Source organism: Eptatretus burgeri, chromosome 17 (assembly GCF_056783735.1).
Source record: "Eptatretus burgeri isolate ZD-2024b chromosome 17, Ebu_testis_v1, whole genome shotgun sequence".
Taxonomy (NCBI): domain Eukaryota; kingdom Metazoa; phylum Chordata; class Myxini; order Myxiniformes; family Myxinidae; genus Eptatretus; species Eptatretus burgeri.
Genome location: NC_140977.1, coordinates 55000347 through 55020540, shown reverse-complemented (window position 1 = coordinate 55020540; position 20194 = coordinate 55000347). Strand labels below are relative to the sequence as shown.

General features: G+C 47.9%; 1 protein-coding gene across 2 annotated transcripts in view; it reads right to left on the bottom strand.

Moving 5' to 3' along the window:
* The window catches only part of INTS1 (integrator complex subunit 1), a 48043-nt gene that overhangs the window by 24157 nt on the left and 3692 nt on the right, over positions 1 to 20194 (bottom strand). For both annotated transcript variants that reach the window (XM_085861374.1, XM_085861375.1), the window contains exons 2-22: positions 17220 to 17525; positions 14666 to 14862; positions 13121 to 13258; positions 12865 to 13024; positions 12636 to 12750; positions 12214 to 12400; positions 9675 to 9820; positions 8773 to 8914; positions 8481 to 8657; positions 6841 to 6949; positions 6582 to 6702; positions 4990 to 5067; positions 4587 to 4744; positions 4367 to 4463; positions 3971 to 4123; positions 3639 to 3836; positions 3342 to 3471; positions 3003 to 3215; positions 2718 to 2864; positions 1159 to 1347; positions 904 to 1008 (exon numbers count right to left, since the gene is read on the bottom strand). In XM_085861374.1, the coding sequence (XP_085717500.1) occupies positions 904 to 1008; positions 1159 to 1347; positions 2718 to 2864; positions 3003 to 3215; positions 3342 to 3471; positions 3639 to 3836; positions 3971 to 4123; positions 4367 to 4463; positions 4587 to 4744; positions 4990 to 5067; positions 6582 to 6702; positions 6841 to 6949; positions 8481 to 8657; positions 8773 to 8914; positions 9675 to 9820; positions 12214 to 12400; positions 12636 to 12750; positions 12865 to 13024; positions 13121 to 13258; positions 14666 to 14862; positions 17220 to 17525 (3266 nt within the window). The remainder of the gene's footprint in view (positions 1 to 903; positions 1009 to 1158; positions 1348 to 2717; positions 2865 to 3002; positions 3216 to 3341; positions 3472 to 3638; positions 3837 to 3970; positions 4124 to 4366; positions 4464 to 4586; positions 4745 to 4989; positions 5068 to 6581; positions 6703 to 6840; positions 6950 to 8480; positions 8658 to 8772; positions 8915 to 9674; positions 9821 to 12213; positions 12401 to 12635; positions 12751 to 12864; positions 13025 to 13120; positions 13259 to 14665; positions 14863 to 17219; positions 17526 to 20194) is intronic.

Here is a 20194-nt window from a genome sequence, read left to right as displayed (position 1 = left end):
TTCAGCTTGGCTGTTCTTGATTTCGTAGGAGTGGGGCGTGGAAAACACGGTTCTCCATCTGGGGGATTAATTTGCCGGAAAAGTAATGGAGGACCCTGCCTAAATGAATGGTCTCAGACGGTGTCCATTGGTGCTTATAAACCCGTTGTTCCGTGGAGTTTTCTGCAGCTCGTCGACTTCAGGGTCAAAGGTCAGGAAGCAGGTCTGAGAGGCCACTAGTGACCTGGCCGGCAAACCCATAACAAAATGTTGTGATCAACAAAATTTTTTCAAAAATGACAAAAATTATAAAGTGCATTTCCAAGACTGTTCCGCAGCACATTGCCCATCAAAGGTGGGCCGAGAAGGGTACTCCCAGCATGAGAATGGGGATGTCTGCCCATAGGTGAAACCGTCATGCTTGCAATTCCCTAAATACCCGCAGTGCATCCTTGGGTAAACACCACATTTTAAAAAAAAATTCCAATTCTGATGAACAACTACCAAGAGATCAAAGTTACCGCCAATGATCAAAGCTTGTAATCCAGAAAATTGCTTTTGTGGTTAAACCTTTTAAGATCAAATGTTCGTTTTGAAAACAAAAACGTTTCAAAATGCCCTTTAAGAGAATTTCTGTTTCACGCGAGACCAGAAACAGGTTTACTGCGATGATCTTCCGCAACGACGCTTATCTCCGAATAGCGAGACATCGCCGAGAACTACAGGGTCACCCTTTAGCTGCTTTAACAAGGATATTCCAATTGTACTTTGAACCAATCTGTACGATATTGGCATGACGCCACAGCAAATAGGTCAAAACTGTCACCGACAGAAAACGAGATGTTGGGGAGGTAAACAAGTTGGCAGTAAAGAAGGGTAAGAGGATGAATTTATGAGGTACAAGTAGACGAGGAAACCACTCACCAGGACCAAATTTCCCAGAATGTTCTGGTCACCTGGCTGCGCATGCTGAGCCAGGAAAAGCAGGTAAGCCGTGATGGCCTTTGTGGACATCTCCACGTGAATTGCCTGAAAAGATAATAAAAAAAATTAAATAAAAGAAAAGGCAAACATCAGACCAAACTCTTCACGTTTGCTTCACTAACTCGCACAGCTGTTGTGGTACGGACTGATCGGTGATTAAACACGGTCGTCGTCCTATCGGTGCTCAGAGAGGACCTGCTGTAGGGCGAGGATGGTCGTGTCGCGGACGTGGCGGAATACTGGCAGGTGAGGAAGGTCGTGCAGCAGCCAGTGAAACGTGGGCAGCAGGTGCGTTCCCAGTGCGGGTTCTTGGGATGACCCGTTGCTCGTCTCATCACCATCCAAGCCGACTGTTTTAGCAGGGGTCAGGACCATGGAGAGACCCTGGAATGGGATGGAGGCGGTGAGGAGGGGTGCAGTAATCATGAAAATGAGATATGCTCAATCTGCAGATAGGTAGTGGAGATGAGGTTCGCTTTTCCTTTGAGTGAAAATGTATAAACTGAGCCCTTTCAGTGGGCCACAGCACGTAAACTGTTCAGCATGGTGGAGATACGTGCTCCACAGCGGTGCCGCTCTTATTTGTTCATGGTTCTGGCGATGAATTTGCCGATCAAAGGACCCCGTGGGATCTTTAACATCAAAATGCTAGTGTATGGGGCAGGAGCTTTAACGCCACTCCGAAGAATATGTGGAATACGAAGATAAAGTTTGGAATTTTTAGATAATCCAACATAGTTGTGATGTTGGCTCCGCACTATGTCGATGAAGGCATTCACGGGTACCCCCAACAAATGGACCATCTCTGCGGAACCACACCACAGTTCACCTTACTATAAATGGAGCAAATGTGGATCTCACCGACACTCCAAAATTGACATATCGTGGAAATGGCACCACCTTTGGTGGTAGCCGGTATTACAAATCATCTTCCTAAATCTTATGACAAGAGCAGGATGACCCGGCATTGCCCATCCATCCATCCATCCATTAATCGGCACTATACTCCGTGAGAGCGTTGGTGCTGCCTAAGCAGTCTCCTTGGCTATTGGACACAATCCTGTACGGGTCGCCACTCCAACACAGGATACCAGCAAGCTGGCACTCATTTTGCTGACCTCTGAAGGATGACGGGCAGAGTCAACCCCACCTGGTGTTAATTCAGCAGACAACAGGGCTTGAACTCAGGATCCGAGGATCCCAAGCCCACCACCCGAACCGTGAAGCCAAAACACCAGGCATACATTGCACAGTGCTGTTCAAATCCTCTTGGCATTTTGAATAAATCAAACTTTGTTGTTTTATTGTTATTTTGTGGGGGCTTAAAACACTTCCATACACCCACAAAGGAATGGGCTTGGGTATCATTTAATATTACCTTTCACATCGCTGAAAAGGCTTTGGCACTAGAGAGGGATTAAAAAAAAGACTAAAAATTCAAAACAAATCAAACTTTTTTTGTTTTTCAAACTTATTTTTGGCCAAAAATGAACTAATGAACCTCTGAATGTTTGACAACGATCCGTTTGGCCATCTCTGCGTAACACTTACACACACACGCACACGAGTACGATATGTTGCGACGAATGAAATTTCTCACAATAATCATAAAGGGCACATTCCCCACGAGCAGGTGGGCCGAGAAAGGTACTCCCGCCGGGAGGGCAGGGCAGGCCAGGCCGCTCGTGAAAGCAATCAATGTGAGTGCGAGTAGTCTTGAAGTGACGATTCGTAATCGTTTGGATCCGGTCTACCTGAAGAGCGAGACTTCTTGTGGCTGCCTGCGGAGAGGACAAGCGGCGCAGGAAGTAATCCAAAACTTCATGAGTGGTGAGCTCCGCGGAGGAGGCCTGAAGTAGGTCTTGCAGCCTCGCGAGCAGCTGCCTTTGCTTGCTAGCTTTCTGTTGTGGGTAGAATAAGTGTCGTGAAGAACTCGAGATAAGAATGAGAGTTGACGTTAGTTTCGCCAACAGGAGAAAGCAATAAATTAATTCGTGACCAATTTTAGTTTGGCACTCAACTGCAGGAATTGGTCATACCAAGGCCCGTCGAGCTCGTTGCTCCTTGCTCTCATCTTCAACGTCCGTGTCGTCACCCCCGGTGGTGACGCCCGTGGCCTGTCCAGACAAGTTTGCCTGCTCCGCGGCTTCGTGCAGCAGAAACTCACAAAGGCACTGAACGGGCAGGATGTCCAATGAGCCTTCACTGGCCTCGACCAGGTCAGCTAACCAGGGCATCGATTGAGATGACCCCTAGAGGGTAGATTCCGGGAGAGGGATGGGTGAGAGGAGGGTGCAGAAATAACACATGCGAATGAGTGCAAAAATGGGGCCAATGGAATAAACAAATCGATCACGTGATCAGAACAACCCTTGCACCTGTCTCTGGATTATACTGAGCAGGAAATCAGGGTCACGGCTGGAACATAAGAGCTGACCCAGGCGCAAACTCTGGTTGACTGAACGTAGCTGCTCCACCATGCTGGCAGGTGGACGTCGAACAGGTCCCCTAAGGAGTGAAACACCACAAATGTTTGTCTCATGATGCGGGACGAACTGTTGTTCAACCATCAACATAAACACTGCTTTAAAAAAATAATAATAATAATAATAATAATAAAAATCGAGGATTCTATCTCACTCGGAGTCAACAGTGTGGTCTATTGGTGAGATTACCCAGGATCGAGTGCCATCAGCTGCGGCAGAAGCAGACTGTTCGTCTCCGTAATGGTTTGTTTGGTCGAAGCAGCAGCAAGGTGGCTCTCAAACTGCAGGATCTCCTGCTTTTCCAGCTGAGTAAGATGCACCTCCTTAGCTAGGCACTCTGCCCGCAGCTCCTCTCCACCAGCCGTGCACAACGGGAAACTGTAGTTACTGCAACAGAGAAACCCGAAACTTTCTGTACACACTTGGACGTCATCATTTGACGGATGATGTATGAAACGTTAGTCGATGAAACTGGATATGACATCATTGAAAATTAAGTTTCTCCAATGATCGAAACGTACTTCGTCATGACCATCTCCATGAGCATCTTGAGGGTCGGAAAATCCTTCCAGGCCGCCCAGCCGATGTTCCGTGGGTTGAAAGCAGCCAAGACCAGGAGGAACAGCCAGGCCTTCCAGTACAGGTTGGAGATGGCCAGAGTCGGGGGGTCATAACTACAGAGATAATCACCATAATATTCTAATAACATTGGGGATGCGTTCTGCGATGACAAGGAGAGCCACAAGAACAAGGACAGAGAGACACCTTTTCTTTTCTTTTCTTTTGCTAGTTTTGCCCACCAACCAAAGTGAGAACCAAGGGAGGGGGTTCATGGATTCATAGTGTGGCTGCATAGTATGCCAAGCTCACCCTTGGAAGATAACCAGGGAAACACTCACACCGGTTGGAACCCTTACCCTGGGGGGAGATGGATGTTCTCTGGGTAGTGGTACGTTGCCAGTTTCAGCACCGCTTCCATGAGCTGAAGTTTCTCGACTCGGAGCACTTCAAGGTCTGGTCAACAAAGAAGACGCCCGGTCCGTGATGCGATAAATAGTCAACATGAAAATAAATAAATCAATCAAAACAGCTGCAACCTTTCAAAGTGTTCTCGCATCCCTGACCCTGGTAACCTACCGTCAGCCTGTACAGAGGCCGCCCGTTTGACAAGGTGATCGGCCAGTTCCATGGCATCCGCCGGGCCAAGTGGAAGATCGCGGGACAAGGCGATGAGAAGGACGCGAGTTAGGGTGTCTTCCAAAAGCGGAACTTCAGAGCACAGCCGCAGGAAGAAGCTGTGGAAAGACCGACAGAGATGAGTCATTACTGCATGCTCTCGTTCTCTCCCCCCCCCTCTGCACCAGCATCATCATAATCATCATCATCACCATCATCATCAACACATTGTTTGTCACAGTTCACTCCATACGACGCCAAATCCCTTTCGACAACCACCCACCATCAAGCACTCGTAACAGTCTTTCACATTTCGGACCAACGTGCCATTTACAGGCCGGGTCTGATGAAATTCCAGACATACTTGCGGTCACTTTCCGGAGGCCAGTTGTCCCATTTGTAGTACGTCTCCATCTGCTCTGTGAACAAGACTTTGTACAGACTGCGGTTGAAGGTAGAAGATGAGACATTGGAAGTTAAAACTGATTTGCTGAACTAATTTTGACTCAAAATGACATCGAGTTAATGTCCAAGTGGAAAACAAACGAATAAGAGACTAAAAACCCGAAATCCTGTTGGCGACGTCCCCAACCTGCAGACCACTAAACGCGCGCACCGCAACGCACAAGCCTTGTCTTGTTTTGCAATCTTTGATAAACAAGGACAAATGCGTCCAAGAGCCGCGTCCTAAAGGCAATAACAACAACAACTTCGGATATTTCGTCACGTGCCTTGATGGAGCCAATAGCGAGACCCGTCATGGAGGCTCGTCGTTCATGACGAGAAAATCGTGTATTTACGAAATTACAACACATTAAATGGAATAATCTTTAAATAGTAACGAGAACTTTTCGAAACTTTAAAGCAAATGTCCGAATATATTTAAAAGTTCATGATAGACGCTCTCAAAAGGCACCGTCAATGCGAGGATGCGTACACATGTTTAATATTTAAGGAGATCCGGATCCTGAAAATAAAAGAGCCGAGTCCTAAAGGTTTTGTCTTCACCAGAAGAAGAAAAACAACAACAAGAAGAAGAACAACAACGCGGAGCTCTCTCAGAGCCAGCGTTCGCTACGCGAGACGCGGCTAAAAAGTCTTATTACACACGAGAACACGTGTTTGGGACGATTTATTCGGTCAAGGACGTTTATTCCTGCCATGTGAAACACCCTGCAACCCATGCCTGCAGAAAACGGAATTCTTTGGAATGCCGGCCGCATTTTCCATCCAATCATCGTGCAACTTTGTATGAAGCCAGAACTTAACGTTGCACACATTTCTTATTCGGTCAACTTGGTTGTGGGATGGCTTTAAAGGCCATAAAGTACAAGTTGATGAGTCTTTCCTTCGTGTTGGGAGAGGAGGTGAACAGAAGCACACCGCACAAGTGCAAGCACATCTACACTTGCCAACGAGAAATGGTTTGAGGCCAAATTTTCCGAGGACGAACCAAAAACAAACAAATAAATAAATAAAACGGGGAAAGGCAGGAATCCCAAATCAGTTTCCCACACTTTTCCAGGAATTCCTGGGAAACAATTTTGTGGTGGAGGTGACGGGAACAAAATACAATTCCTTCCGTGATTTTTTTTTTTTTTTTAAACAACTCCTGCTGGAGTCGACCCAAATCGGCTTTAACGTCACGACGCGTCGTCATCGTCGCGCAAAATGCAACGACTTTCAGTCATGTCGCATGGTTATGAAGGCACGTGACGGCGAAAAACTCACGACGCAGTATTGTGAGGCTTGTACAAAAACATCAGTTTGTGTTTGTTTTTCTGATGGAAACTTCTATCGGAATTTAAAAAAAAAATAAAATGGAAGATTATTCTCAAGGGCGAGGAGGGGAGCATGACAGTTGCATTGCATGGGCAACAAAGGCCTTTAAAATGTACAAAACTATCTGAGCTATCGAGGCGAAATGTAAACACGAGTGTTCAGGCAAAGAATCACCAGTGCACGTAGTCTTTCGGAGGGAGCTTGAAGGACGTAGGGACGGCGGTGTGCAACCAGCATACGGCATCGCACTGAATGGCAGCTATTTGGCGCTGGAAGGTCCGCAGGGGATCAAGGTCTGCAGGGGAAACACCGCTGTCATTTATATGTCCATCACAATCAACGATACGAGGATCGGCCATCGTGTAGGCCCAACGGGAAAACGCCGGTTCTCCCCTTGTCGGGCCGTGTCTCCGAGCCTAGAGCAATAACTCACTTTTTTTCTCTCCTTTGTCGCATGCGATGCCGGCCTCCTTCACCTGCGCTGTGATGCCCAACATCATGGACAGTGTGAGCAGATCGGTTATCTGGATCACGAAACGCTCCTGCAACACAAGATCCAGTAAGGAGAACAGCCAATAAGCAAAAACACTGCAAATGGTTATGGATCCAGCTAAGCGTACGCAGGAGGGGCATCGAGGGAGGCAGGGAAGGACTTGATGTACATGCTATTGTTATTGCTCTTCTTGATGATCATAAAAAAACAATATTTTTTTAATCATTGGCCTTTCCAAAACTGCTTCAGCCTATTAGAAACATCTTCCTTGCAGCAAATTCATGCCGATGCATAGTGATGCACATCAGCATCAGCAAAATGATCGCAGGGTTCGCGGGCAGCAGTTTGAAGAAGAGATATCTCGTCGTACTAAAAAATACGTTGCACATGAAATGCTACCTCAAAATAGCATGACTGCCGATGAAAAAGCTTCAACAGTTTGTAGTTCCCCCGACACCACCTCGGCCTCACAACCCTGGCAAAACACCTCATTCATGGATTTCCCCCCCACCTATGGAACCAACTTCCACATCCTCTTCAATCTCATTTTTCCCTCCAAAAACTTCAAGACAGCTGTTCACCACCATCTCAGATCAGCCCCAATCCAAAACCATGATCTTTTCGACAACTATTCTTCCCCATACCCATTGTTTGTCCACCTCCGTCTTGGTCTTCAACTCTGCTGTTGGTGTCCCCCCCCCCCACTCTGCTGTTCATTGTGTCCTGATTCGTTCAGCATCCTTGCACTAGCTCTTCCACGAGCCTCGACTATGTATACAAAATACAGTGTATATATATATATATATATATATATATATATATATATATATATATATATATATATATATATATATACATATATATATGTATATATATACATATATATATATATATATATACATGTATATATATATATATATATATATATATATATATATATATATATATATATATATATATATATATATATATATATATATATATATATATATATATATATATATATATATATATCTATCTCAAAACATGTGGAGTGTGACGAGCACTCCCCCAATCTCCAATGAACATAGTCTTACACCAAAGTGTCACTGTCAACCTGGAGGCCTCGAATAGTTTGCATTTATGGCAGCAATCGCCTGAGTGGCAGACGAATGGTTGTTCTTTGCGGATTATGCGGTTTTACCATGTGAGACATAATCCACGGCGATGATCACCACAAGTCAGGGGGTTCATCTGATATATATATATATATATATATATATATATATATATATATATATATATATATATATATATATATATATGTATGTATATATATACTGAGTTCTCCAATTCCTACAAATCAAAACACAATGCTTAAAAAGCTCCCTCACGCCTCCGCCCATCCAGTCACTCAGTGAAGGCCCATGCAAACAAAAGCTAACATCGAGGGAGTTGTTAAGTTAAATAAAATGATGTTTACACGTCAAAAACAAATTCTTCAGTTTAAACCATTCACTGAGAAAATAAAACCCTTCCATCTGTGCCAAGCTCAATTGGAAAGGGAAACGCCATTGTGTCGGGTCGACACAAACGGACACCTTGCATTCCATTTCCAAGAAGGGTGGCTCGTTACGCTCCTCCATGAGACCTTGACAGAAGGCCTGAAAGTCCATCTCGTGCTTGCACTGCTTGGCGATCTCGCGCAACAGGAGTCGCGAGGCACGCAAGAAGTCTTCCTTGTTCACCAGCAGTTCTTGAAACACCAGCGCTAGGTACTGTGAGGAAGACACGGGAAGTCGCAGATTAGGTCTCGCGAAGCATTGGGTGGGATGCGCAGAGAGCTCGGAAAATAAACCTACAGACAAAGCCACAAAGGCAAAATGGCCTGACCCTGGGAGCGGTGTTCGGCACATGCTGGAGCACGGTGTACAGGATCTGCATGTTGTTCGGATTCCGCGTGTTCGAGAGCTCGTTGAACAGCAGGAACTTGATGAGGGTTCCCAGGTTGTCCTTGTGGGAATTCAGCAACTCCCTGCATGAGACACGATCCGGACCCGGCAGGAAGTTCTCCGTAATGTGATACGTTAGATCATGTGATACGTCAGATTTCCAGGGAGTTTTATAAAAGCTTGCATTGGGTCTCAGGTACTCAAAAACCTCCTACAGTTCTTGCAAATAGTTTTTGGACCTTCACGTCCCATTTATACTGAAAGGCAAACACCTGAGTCTCAGGAGCTAGTCTGATTCCGATGTACCGTACTCTGTTACAGAGTGTCGGAGCTGCCAAAGCAGTTTTTTGGCGATGGTTATACTGCCCTGGGTGGTTTGCCATTGCCTTCCCAGCAGTAGTTTGGGCGGGAATTAGTAATTTGTTCAGGATGCCGGCGATAGCTTGCCGACTCTTCACGAAGCACACGGTGGGATTTTTAACCTCCACCAACAAATGCCAGCAGACGGGTGCCTGTTTGACGTCCATCCGAGGGACGGCACCTACTTGTGAAACATCGAGATGATAGCTCGGTCGGGATTCAAACACAGGCGAGCTCTCGGCCATCATGCCAGTCCCAAAGAATGACACGTGTAAATAAAAAAAATTGGCTGTGCCATTTCACACTCTTATTCGAACCTAAGGTCCGTGATGGTGGGAAACCACGTCCAAATCCCATAAACTAGGCATATTTGGCCGATCTACCAATGTCCTTCAAGTTCACATCAGAATACCAAGATGTCTCCTCGTCGATCTGAGATAAACATTTATTGATCAGATTGAAAGATGATTTAAACGAACGAACCGGATGCACAACATGTAGTGGTTGAGTAGAGGCTTTGGCTTCAGACGGATCTTGGTGATGTGCGAGATCACCTCCACATCCTCAGACGTGTGACTTGTGCAGTTGGTGCACACCGCCATGAGAAGGTCCTGTGCTGGACGCATCAGCTGAAAAAAAACAAAAGAGGACTTGGGTCAGACGACCGTCGGGTTTTGGGGGGTTTTGTCCGTGGTGTAAAATTTGTTTGTTGGATGGGGTCCTAATTCTCGAGGAATTCTCAACTTAATGAGCTGAAACAAGATAACAAACTCTGTTTTAGCAAGTCCTCAGCTTGCTTGATGGAGTACTGCTCTCCCCTCGAGGCTGGCTCCCCCTGCCTCACATCTTGCAACCATGATCTTGCTCAGGCAAGTCGATGGGCTTATCACTTTCACATCGCGGACAGATCGTGGTCTCTGTCTTCCACCATCTCCTTTCTGGTCTTACACCCTCTGTCCTTTGTGTGCTGACACCCCCCCTCTCCCTCCAGGATTCTACAGTATGCACACAGTCAGCCAGTAACCCACTCTTAGTGAAACTCCTAAAATCCAGGATCACTGCTCACCGTCACTCATTCATTCCTCTATTTTCCCACCTGTGGAACAAATTTCCACATTCTCTTCAATCTCATTCTTCCCTGCAGGCTTCAAGACGGCTGTTCACCACCGTCTCAGATCATTCACCATCCAAAACGATGATATTTTCTACCCCCGTTAATCCTCCCCAAACCGAACTCTCTCTCCCGATCTCTCTCTCTCTATATCTCTCTCTCTCTATATCTCTCTCTCTCTATATCTCTCTCTCTCTCTATATCTCTCTCTCTCTATATCTCTCTCTCTCTATATCTCTATCTCTATCTCTCTATATCTCTATCTCTCTCTCTCTCTCTCTATATCTCTATCTCTCTCTCTCTATATCTCTATCTCTCTCTCTCTATATCTCTATCTCTCTCTCTCTATATCTCTATCTCTCTCTCTCTATCTCTCTATATATATATCTATATATATATATATATATATCTCTCTCATATCTATCTCTCTATCTCTATCTCTATCTCTATCTCTATCTCTATCTCTATCTCTATCTCTATCTCTATCTCTATCTCTATCTCTATCTCTATCTCTATCTCTCTCTCTATCTTTTTCTCTCTCTCTTTCTCTATCTCTATCTCTCTCTCTCTCTCTCTCTCTCTCTCTCTCTCTCTCTCTCTCTCTCTCTCTCTCTCTCTCTCTCTCTCTCTCTCTCTCTCTCTCTCTCTCTCTCTCTCTCTCTCTCTCTCTCTCTCTCTCCCGATCTCTCTCTCTCTCTCTCTCTCTCTCTCTCTCTCTCTCTCTCTCTCTCTCTCGATCTCTCGATCTCGCTCTCGCTCTCGCTCTCGCTCTCCCTCTTCCTCTCGCTCTCTCTCTCTCTCTCTCCTCTCTCTCTCTCTCTCTCTCTCTCTCTCTCTCTCTCTCTCTCTCTCTCTCTCTCCCGATCTCTCTCTCTCCCGCTCTCTCTCTCTCCCCCGCTCTCTCTCTCTCTCCCGCTCTCTCTCTCTCTCTCTCTCTCTCTCTCTCTCTCTCTCTCTCTCTCTCTCTCTCTCTCTCTCTCTCTCTCTCTCTCTCTCTCTCTCTCTCTCTCTCTCTCTCTCTCTCTCTCCGATCTCTCTCTCTCTCTCCCGATCTCTCTCTCTCTCTCCCGATCTCTCTCTCTCTCTCCCGGTCTCTCTCTCTCTCTCCCGATCTCTCTCTCTCTCTCCCGATCTCTCTCTCTCTCTCCCGATCTCTCTCTCTCTCTCCCGATCTCTCTCTCTCTCTCCGATCTCTCTCTCTCTCTCTCCCGATCTCTCTCTCTCCCGATCTCTCTCTCTCCCGATCTCTCTCTCTCTCTCTCTCTCTCTCTCTCTCTCTCTCTCTCGATCTCTCTCTCTCTCTCTCTCTCTCTCTCTCTCTCTCTCTCTCTCTCTCTCTCTCTCTCTCTCTCTCTCTCTCTCTCTCTCTCTCTCTCTCTCTCTCTCTCTCTCTCTCTCTCTCTCTCTCTCTCTCTCTCTCTCTCCAGGTCACCGCAACCCCCTGCCCCACTACTCTTGCCCCCTCCCAATTATTTTTTTCTCAATTGCATCTTATTTCCAATTTTAAAACTTTTATTTATTGTTCCATTTCTGCTTCTTCCTGCGAATGAGAGTCTGTGGCTGTATCGATCCTCTTCTCCCCATGTCCTCCCCTTGCTCTCATCCTTCCCCATTTCCTTTATTTCTCCAAATCTTCCTCTATTTTGGCCCCCGACCCTGCTGTTACTGTGCTGCCCCACTCTCTTTCCACTGCTCTTTTAGTTCTGTTATATCCTCTTCCGTTCTCTGTTCTACCTCCTCCACGAGCTTCAACTCTGTCGACAAAAATACAAATACAAATTTAAAAGCTTATTGCCATTCTGACGAGTATTCCTCCTCGATATCCTATATCAACAACACTTCCTCATTCATCCCATTCTTAATATACCCCTTAGTCGCAGACAAACTAGTTCAAGTCACAAACCCAATCACCTTAGGGTTCTGCAACCACAGCTCCAGTTTCTGAACCGCGAGGAGCCGTACATCCACGTAACCGACCGTGGCAGCCAGGAGGCGTAAGAGGTGACGTGGGACGCTGTCCATTGGCTGCCTCCGCGCAAGCTGTTCCCGCAGCACGTCCCCCACGTACTCCTGAATGCCCCCAGCCACTTCATCGTACCTGCCACAACGAAGCTGTGGTTTAAGCTCGACAGTGACAAACAGCAAAGCCCCCACAATGGAAGAAGCTGGAATAAGGAATGCCACGACGAAAGCAGCACCGGCGTTATGTCGTGGAAAAGTGCATCACATACAAATTCACCATAGGTTAACATGGAGGAGGCACCATGGGTCAAACAAAGGTAAAAACACGTCAAAAATACATATAAAGAGAATGACAAGTGTCACGTGTGCACCTCGGCATAACAGGGGTGGAGTCATCATCTGAAGATACTTTGTCTTCGACGATGAGAAGTTCAGATGGCTCCAACGCCTTGTCGTCGTCCGCAGTGTTCAGACGGGGACTCGCACCTGCAAACATGCATGCAAACTGGCCAATAAACAACACGGAGCTCAATGCAACAACAGCAATGCGAGCAGCGGCTGTCGAAAGTAGCCGACACAACAACCATATGAAGACCTCACCAGCACTAGTTTCTCCGCCTGTGGGCCGCCCCTGATCCAAATGTAGCATGAGACCACAAGGAGTCTTTGTACCAAATGCGGTCTGGATGTTATCCACAAAGAGCTTGCAGTACGGACTGTCCACCCACACTCGTTCACCGAGCGAGTCCTCGATATATACCTGCATGAGCACATTGCACCATGTGATCATGCAAGCATGAACAGGCAGCACGGCATTAATGACCAGAGATAACAGAGCCGGAAAAATTCTGCTCACCTTCACAAAAACTTCAGGCCAGTTCTCATCCTCTTCATAAGCAGCCATGAGCAGGTTGCAGGCCAGGATGGCTGCCGTACTGCCCCCTTTAGATTTCAACACGACACCGGGGTCTCGACGCAGGAGGCCACAAAGAGCCTGGCCCACAACCAAAATGAAGCACTTTAACAGCAAATCATTTATAACCCGAGAGTCCGTGGAACACCTGAACCTGCGCAGTCTTGAGAAACAAGGACGTGGGCGGGGTCTCCGAGCAAGAAATTCGATTGGTTGTGACGACGTAAAATGCCGTGATGTTTTTTTTTTTTTTTTTTTTTCCAAGTGCTGCTAAACGAAAGGGTTTCGAAAGTGCCAAAAAAAAAAAGGCGATTTCAGTGCTAGTGTTGAAGTAGATAATTCAATTTAAATAAAATGAAGATTTTAAAGGTCGAAGGACACAAACATTGCAGAAGTTTAGCGCCGTCTTTTACATCACCTTGTTGGATACGTTACATTTGTTCTTCGTGCCTGTTGTTTGTGTCCTTTATGACATCATTAAAAAGAGCGAGTTTCCTGTTTGGAATGATTTTCAATTCCGTTTTACTGCCAGACAGGGTAAACGCCGGTAACCTTAGTCCTTCCTCTGTGGGCACACGTCATCGGGATGAGATTTGGTACAATTTGCCAAATCCAGAGCCAAGGCACTGCTAAGATGCGGGTTCATGTTCCGATTCGTGACCCGATTTGTGTTCAAAATGTACAATCCAATGTAAATCAAGAAGTCCCTCGATCATAGACTGAACCAATTGCTTAATCCCATTCCACCAAGAGATATTCTGCTTAAAATGGGCAACCCAAGTATTGCGATGATGCTGCGTCGCAACACGATGACTTTTGAAACGAGGCTCATTTCAACCCGTCCGGGCTTGCTCAGGGCCTTTGAAACCAAGTTGACCCGTTTTTGCACAGATTTGTGGGAAGGCGAAAGCGAAGCAGACGTGCCAATTAAAATCCATCAGGGTACAGAAAAGAGCGGTCTTGATGCCGTGTCAATGTGGTGAGCCACAGCACGTCATACACCATCTCGAGAAGATGTTAAAGCGGATGTCGTCCATCCATCCATCCATTGGGACCATACTCTGTGCAGAGCGTCGGTGCTGCCTAAGCAGTCTACTTGGCTATTGGGGCACAATCCTGTACAGGTCGCCACTCCGACACAGGATACCAGCAAGCTGGCACTCGTTTTGCCGACCTCGGAAGGATGACAGGCAGAGTCAACCCCACCTGGTGTTAATTCAACAGTCGAGTGGGATTTGAACTCAGGATCCTAGGATCCCAAGCCCACCACCCTAATCATTAAGCCAACACCAGATGTCGTCCAATAATAAATTATGCTGCATCTCCTGCCAGAGTTTCGCCCTTCAGGCCGTTCTCCTGACCAAACTCCTAATTCTCTGCACGAGACAGACCCTCTTCCAAACCCTCCCTGATCGAACGACCGTCACAGCAAATCCAGAAAACGTTAAGGACGAGCTTACGAGGGAACAAATGACATTGGTCACAAACCTCGATGATGCCCTCCGTTGCAAAAATATTGGGCTTGACTTTGGCGAGGTACATGAGCGCGAGGAACAACGTGGAATCGGGCCGAGGTCGAGAGAGCCGGAGCTGCCGAGCCGCCCCGCAGAGCAGAGCCTCCACACGCTCATCATTGCCCTCCGCCTCGGCGGCCTCCACCGCCTCGAGAAGAGCACCCGGTGGGACTGCGGAAATATGTCAAAGGCAAACAGGGTCATGTGGCTTCATCGTTCCTCTTCATGACAAATCAATTTAACGACTACATTTGCAGATCCGTGGATAACCACGAGCGGCAATTTCTCACAGTGCTCACAATATACACACATCCAACCACACACCTCTTCATGTCGTTTTAAACCACTATCGATACCACTGTGTAAGAGAGATGTTTGCGTGCGTGCGTGCGTGCGTGCGTGCTGCCATTTTTCTCAAAGATGGCTAAACGGATATTCATCAAACTTTCAGAGGTTCATCAGTGAGTGTCGGGGAGCGTTGTATGGCAGTTATCTTCTCTTCTTTTTTTTTATTTTGAAAAATTAATTTGGATTTTTATTTATTTATTTTTAAATCGCTCCGTCGTACCTAAGCCTTTGTTTCTATGTGAAAGGTGATATTGAATGATCCCCGTCCCTATTCCTTAGTGGGTGAAGGGGAGGTGTTTTAGGACCCCACAAAAATAATTTTGGAAAAAAAAACTCCAACAGGATTAGAACAGCACCAGGCAACGCCGGGTACCTCTGCTCGTCAGAAATATTGCGATTATCTGCGCGTGTGGATGTACGTCTGTAAATCGATGAGAAAAACACAGGGTTGGCCCGAAATCCACCAGAAGATGGATATAGAAGGAAACTCTCAGGAGGGAAAACTGGAAATTTGGGAGGAGGGATGAACGAGGGGAGAAAAGATCATGGTTTTGGATTGCGACCGATCTGAGATTGTGGTGAACAGCCGTCTTGAAGATCTGGAGGAAAGAATGAGGTTGAAGAGGATGTGAAAGTTGGTTCCACAGATGTGGAAAAAAAGAAGAGGAAACAAATGAGTTAAGGTGAGCAGCGATTTTGTATTTCGGTATTTTCACCAGAAGGGGGTTGATGGTGGATGGTGTGCGCCCTGCAGTAACCTGGAAGGGACAAAGCACGGAAAGAGCAGAGGGTGCAAGACCGGAAAGGAGGCGGCAGAAGACGGAGAGACCACCGACCTGTCTGTGATGGCAACGTTACAGACCCGTAGACTCGGCTTCCGCGCAGGAGAGCAAGATGTGAGGCAGGGGAGCCAACCCAAAGGGGAGAGCAGTCCTCCATGAAGCTGTGGATGAAGGCCTTGGAGGTGGATAGGAGTTCAGCTGTGCCAAGAAAGGATGTTATATATGATGGTGGACGCCCAGTCTGCAGCTGGCTTTGGAGGCCAACTTTGAAATGTGGTTTGCCCAAGAATGATCATGGTTGATGGTGAGACCCAGGTGTTTGAATGATGGTGAGACTCAAGAGGATTGTTAAGACAGTAGATAGGGTAGGGTGGGGAAGGGTTGCTTGATAGTTCTTTTGGAGAGAAAGAGAGAGAGAGAGTAAGATTTGTCAGGATTGAAAAACATATTCCAAGTGTGTGACCAGCTTGTGATTCTATCAAGGTCTGAAGATAGGGAAAAGGCTGCAGATGACCTGCCTGGAGGATGAGGGGTGATACGGCAGAGGGTGGAGTCATCAGCAAATATTAAAAGAGGATTTCCAGGGAGTCAGAGAGATCATTGACGAAGATCAGGAATACGACTAGGCCCAGAACACTGCCTTGGGGCACTCCATCCTTGACAAGGAGAGATGCAAGGATTCCTTTGAGTGCCAGACGTTGGTCAGTAAGCCGTGTATGGAAGTAGCTTCGGATGCCATAGGCAGAGAGTTTGGAGAGCAGGGCAGGATGCCAGACTGTAGCAAAAAAAAACCGAGATATGTCCAGAAAGCCAGCCCTGATCTCGTCTGACATTGAGGGCCACCATCCATTGTTGGGTGAGTAGAAGCAGCATGTCCAAGGTAGAGTGACCAGGTCTCAAACCAAATTGATGATCTGAGATGAGGTTGTTGGAGAAAAGGAAGGATTTCATGTCGACTGCGATGAAGGACTCCATGACCTTGCTGTTGATTGGAAGTGAGCTGAAAGGTCTGTAGTTCAGAGGATCAGTGATGTTGGCTGATTTCCGAGCAGATGGAAGATGACCGAGGGCAAATGACAGGGTGAAGAGGGCAAAGGGAGAGGATGTGCAAGAGTCGACATGGGAGACTATTAGCCACAGCACAAAAAAAATATTTGCCCCACCTCCCCCGTGACGCACACTCGCCTCCAAGCCGTCTAGCCTGCGTTTCAATTCTGACTCAGCTACAAACAGTCATCACGGTGTTTATAACCCAGAATAACCCTTGCCAAGAAACTGTTTCGGCAGCACCGATGCTCTGTAACACAGTACGGTACATTAAAATCAGAATAAGAACGTTTCTTCAACTTCAAATTGGAAGGAATAAACGGCAAGAAGGAATGCAGGAAGTACAGATACCTTCGACAGGAGTGACCACTGGTTCGCGGACTGAAGGAGAACTGGCTCGTCTTTCTGCGTCGGCAGCTTCGGCCAATCGACCTAAAGGACCCAGAGTGGTCGCGCCGCTGCTCGTGCTGAGTTTCTGGCGCTTGGCGAGAGTGGAAAGTCCTGCCGAGCCCGGGGCAGAGCTGGATAGGACTTCGCGCTTTCGTTCGGAGAGCAAGCCGGACGTCGAGCCAGAAGGTTTGTGCAGAGGTTGCGGTAGCTTGGTCTCGGAAGAGCCTTTGGAGCCAAGCGCGATGAAATCTCCTGGTGGAGGGTGGGCTGGAAAAAAGTGGTAAAACATGCACAGGTGATTTTTTATTTTTTTATTTCATCTATTATTTTGCAGGTGCATCAAGACAGACATTGCACCTGTGCAGGATTGTGAAAAAGTGAACCGAATCACTATTGAGTAGCTCTCCTCGGGGGATACGAGTTTAGGTGTGCCAAGGTATTAAACAAGATCACCAACACCATGATTACTACCTGTATAAACCGTACCGAGCATGGCATTGGCTTCGCGGTTATGGTGGTGTCTTGGGATCCTAGGGTCCTGAGTTCGAGCTCCGCTCACCGCTGAATTAACATCAGGGGGTTGACTCAACCTGTCATCCTTCCGAGGTCGGCAAAATGAGCACCAGTGTACTGGTAATAGGGGCACTGCATCAGTGGCATAGCCGCGGCCCTAACCAATGATGCAACCAGCAGCCAAAAAAGCTGTCCACGAAGGGACCTGTATTAACCTGAGGTTTCGTTTACCTGTGAGTGTTCCCATCTCAATCTATGCTTCATGATACAGGGAGCACAGGTTCAAATCCTCCATGACATAACGATATGTACGTTACCACGATCTACTTATATCCTTGTAAATTTGTGTGACACACAGTGATGTCCACCAACGTCTTTGTCCTGCATCTGATGCATGTACAAGTTCACGCATGAGTATTAGATCACTGGGGAAAAAAAAACAAAAAAAAGCTATGAAATATGAAATACTTGCAAATACAAACCGTCGTTTCACTGACGGGAATATTAACAGGGGGGAGGAAAAGGGAGGGGCGGGAGAGAGTGAAAGGAGGGAGAGAGGGGAAGGAGGGAGAGGGGGAAATGAGGGAGAGGGGGAAATGAGGGAGAGGGGGAAATGAGGGAGAGGGGGAAATGAGGGAGAGGGGGAAATGAGGGAGAGGGGGAAATGAGGGAGAGGGGGGAAATGAGGGAGAGGGTGAGAGGGGAGGGTGAGAGGGGAGGGTGAGAGGGGAGGGTGAGAGGGGAGGGTGAGAGGGGAGGGTGAGAGGGGTGGGGGAGGAGGGAGGGGGAGGATGAGGGGAGGGAGGGAGAGAGTGAAAGGAGGGAGAGAGTGAAAGGAGGGAGAGAGGGAAAGGAGGGAGAGAGGGAAAGGAGGGAGAGAGGGGAAGGAGGGAGAGGGGGAAATGAGGGAGAGGGGGAAATGAGGGAGAGGGGGAAATGAGGGAGAGGGGAAATGAGGGAGAGGGGGAAATGAGGGAGAGGGGGGAAGGAGGGAGAGAGGGGAAGGAGGGAGAGGGGGAATGGGGGAGGGTGAGAGGGGTGGGGGGAGGAGGGAGGGGAGGATGAGGGGAGGGAGGGAGAGAGTGAAAGGAGGGAGAGAGTGAAAGGAGGGAGAGAGTGAAAGGAGGGAGTGAGGGAAAGGAGGGAGAGAGGGAAAGGAGGGAGAGAGGAAAAGGAGGGAGAGAGGGAAAGGAGGGAGAGAGGGAAAGGAGGGAGAGAGGGAAAGGAGGGAGAGAGGGAAAGGAGGAAGAGAGGGAAAGGAGGAAGAGAGGGAAAGGAGGAAGAGAGGGAAAGGAGGAAGAGAGGGAAAGGAGGAAGAGAGGGAAAGGAGGAAGAGGAGGAAGGGAGGGAGAGAGGTAAAGGGGAGGGTGAGTGGAGTGGGGGGTGAGGAGGAAAGTGTGAGGGGAGGTGTAGGGACGGCAGTGTGATGGGAAGGTAAGGCAGCATGAGGGGAAGAAAATGCGGTGCGAGGGGAATGGAAGGAAAGGTAATGCAAGGGGAGGGGAAGGCAGTGTAAGGGGCAGGGAAGGGAAAGGTGATAAAATGTGCTGAAACAGCAACATTACATGTTTAACCGCTGAGCTGTATATAAAACTGAGCAGGAACATTTAAAACCCACACTATCTACCTGGCAAAGGCCTGCCTGCCTGCCTGCATGCACATGCAGCGACATTTGCACTCCAAATTTGATTTGTACATGCTACAAGGGAGCGGTGGGGAAGCAGGGGAAAGGGGGGGGTGGGAAAGAGAGGGGAAGAGGAAAGGGGGGAGGGGAGGGGCCAGAGAGAGAGAGGCTGAGGGGTGGGAGAGAGGGAACGGGGTGATTTGGTGAGAGAGAGAGAGAGAGAGAGAGAGAGAGAGAGAGAGAGAGAGAGAGAGAGAGAGAGAGAGAGAGAGAGAGAGAGAGAGAGAGAGAGAGAGAGAGAGAGAGAGAGAGAGAGAGAGAGAGGTGAGAGAGGGAGAGGGGTGAGAGAGAGAGGGAGAGGGGTGAGAGAGAGGGGAGAGGGGTGAGAGAGAGAGGGGAGAGGGGTGAGAGAGAGAGAGAGAGAGAGAGAGAGAGAGAGAGAGAGAGAGAGAGAGAGAGAGAGAGAGAGAGAGAGAGAGAGAGAGAGAGAGAGAGAGAGAGAGAGAGAGAGAGAGAGAGAGAGAGAGAGAGAGAGGTGAGAGAGGGGAGGGGTGAGAGGGAGAGGGGTGGGAGAGAGAGGGGTGGGATGGTGAGAGAGAGGGGTGGGATGGTGAGAGAGAGGGAGAGGGGTGAGAGAGAGGAAGAGGGGTGAGAGAGAGGGAGAGGGGTGAGAGAGGGAGAGGGGTGAGAGAGGGAGAGGGGTGAGAGAGGGAGAGGGGTGAGAGAGAGGGAGAGAGAGAGGGAGAGAGGGGTGAGAGAGAGAGGGGTGAGAGAGAGGGAGAGGGTGAGAGAGAGGGAG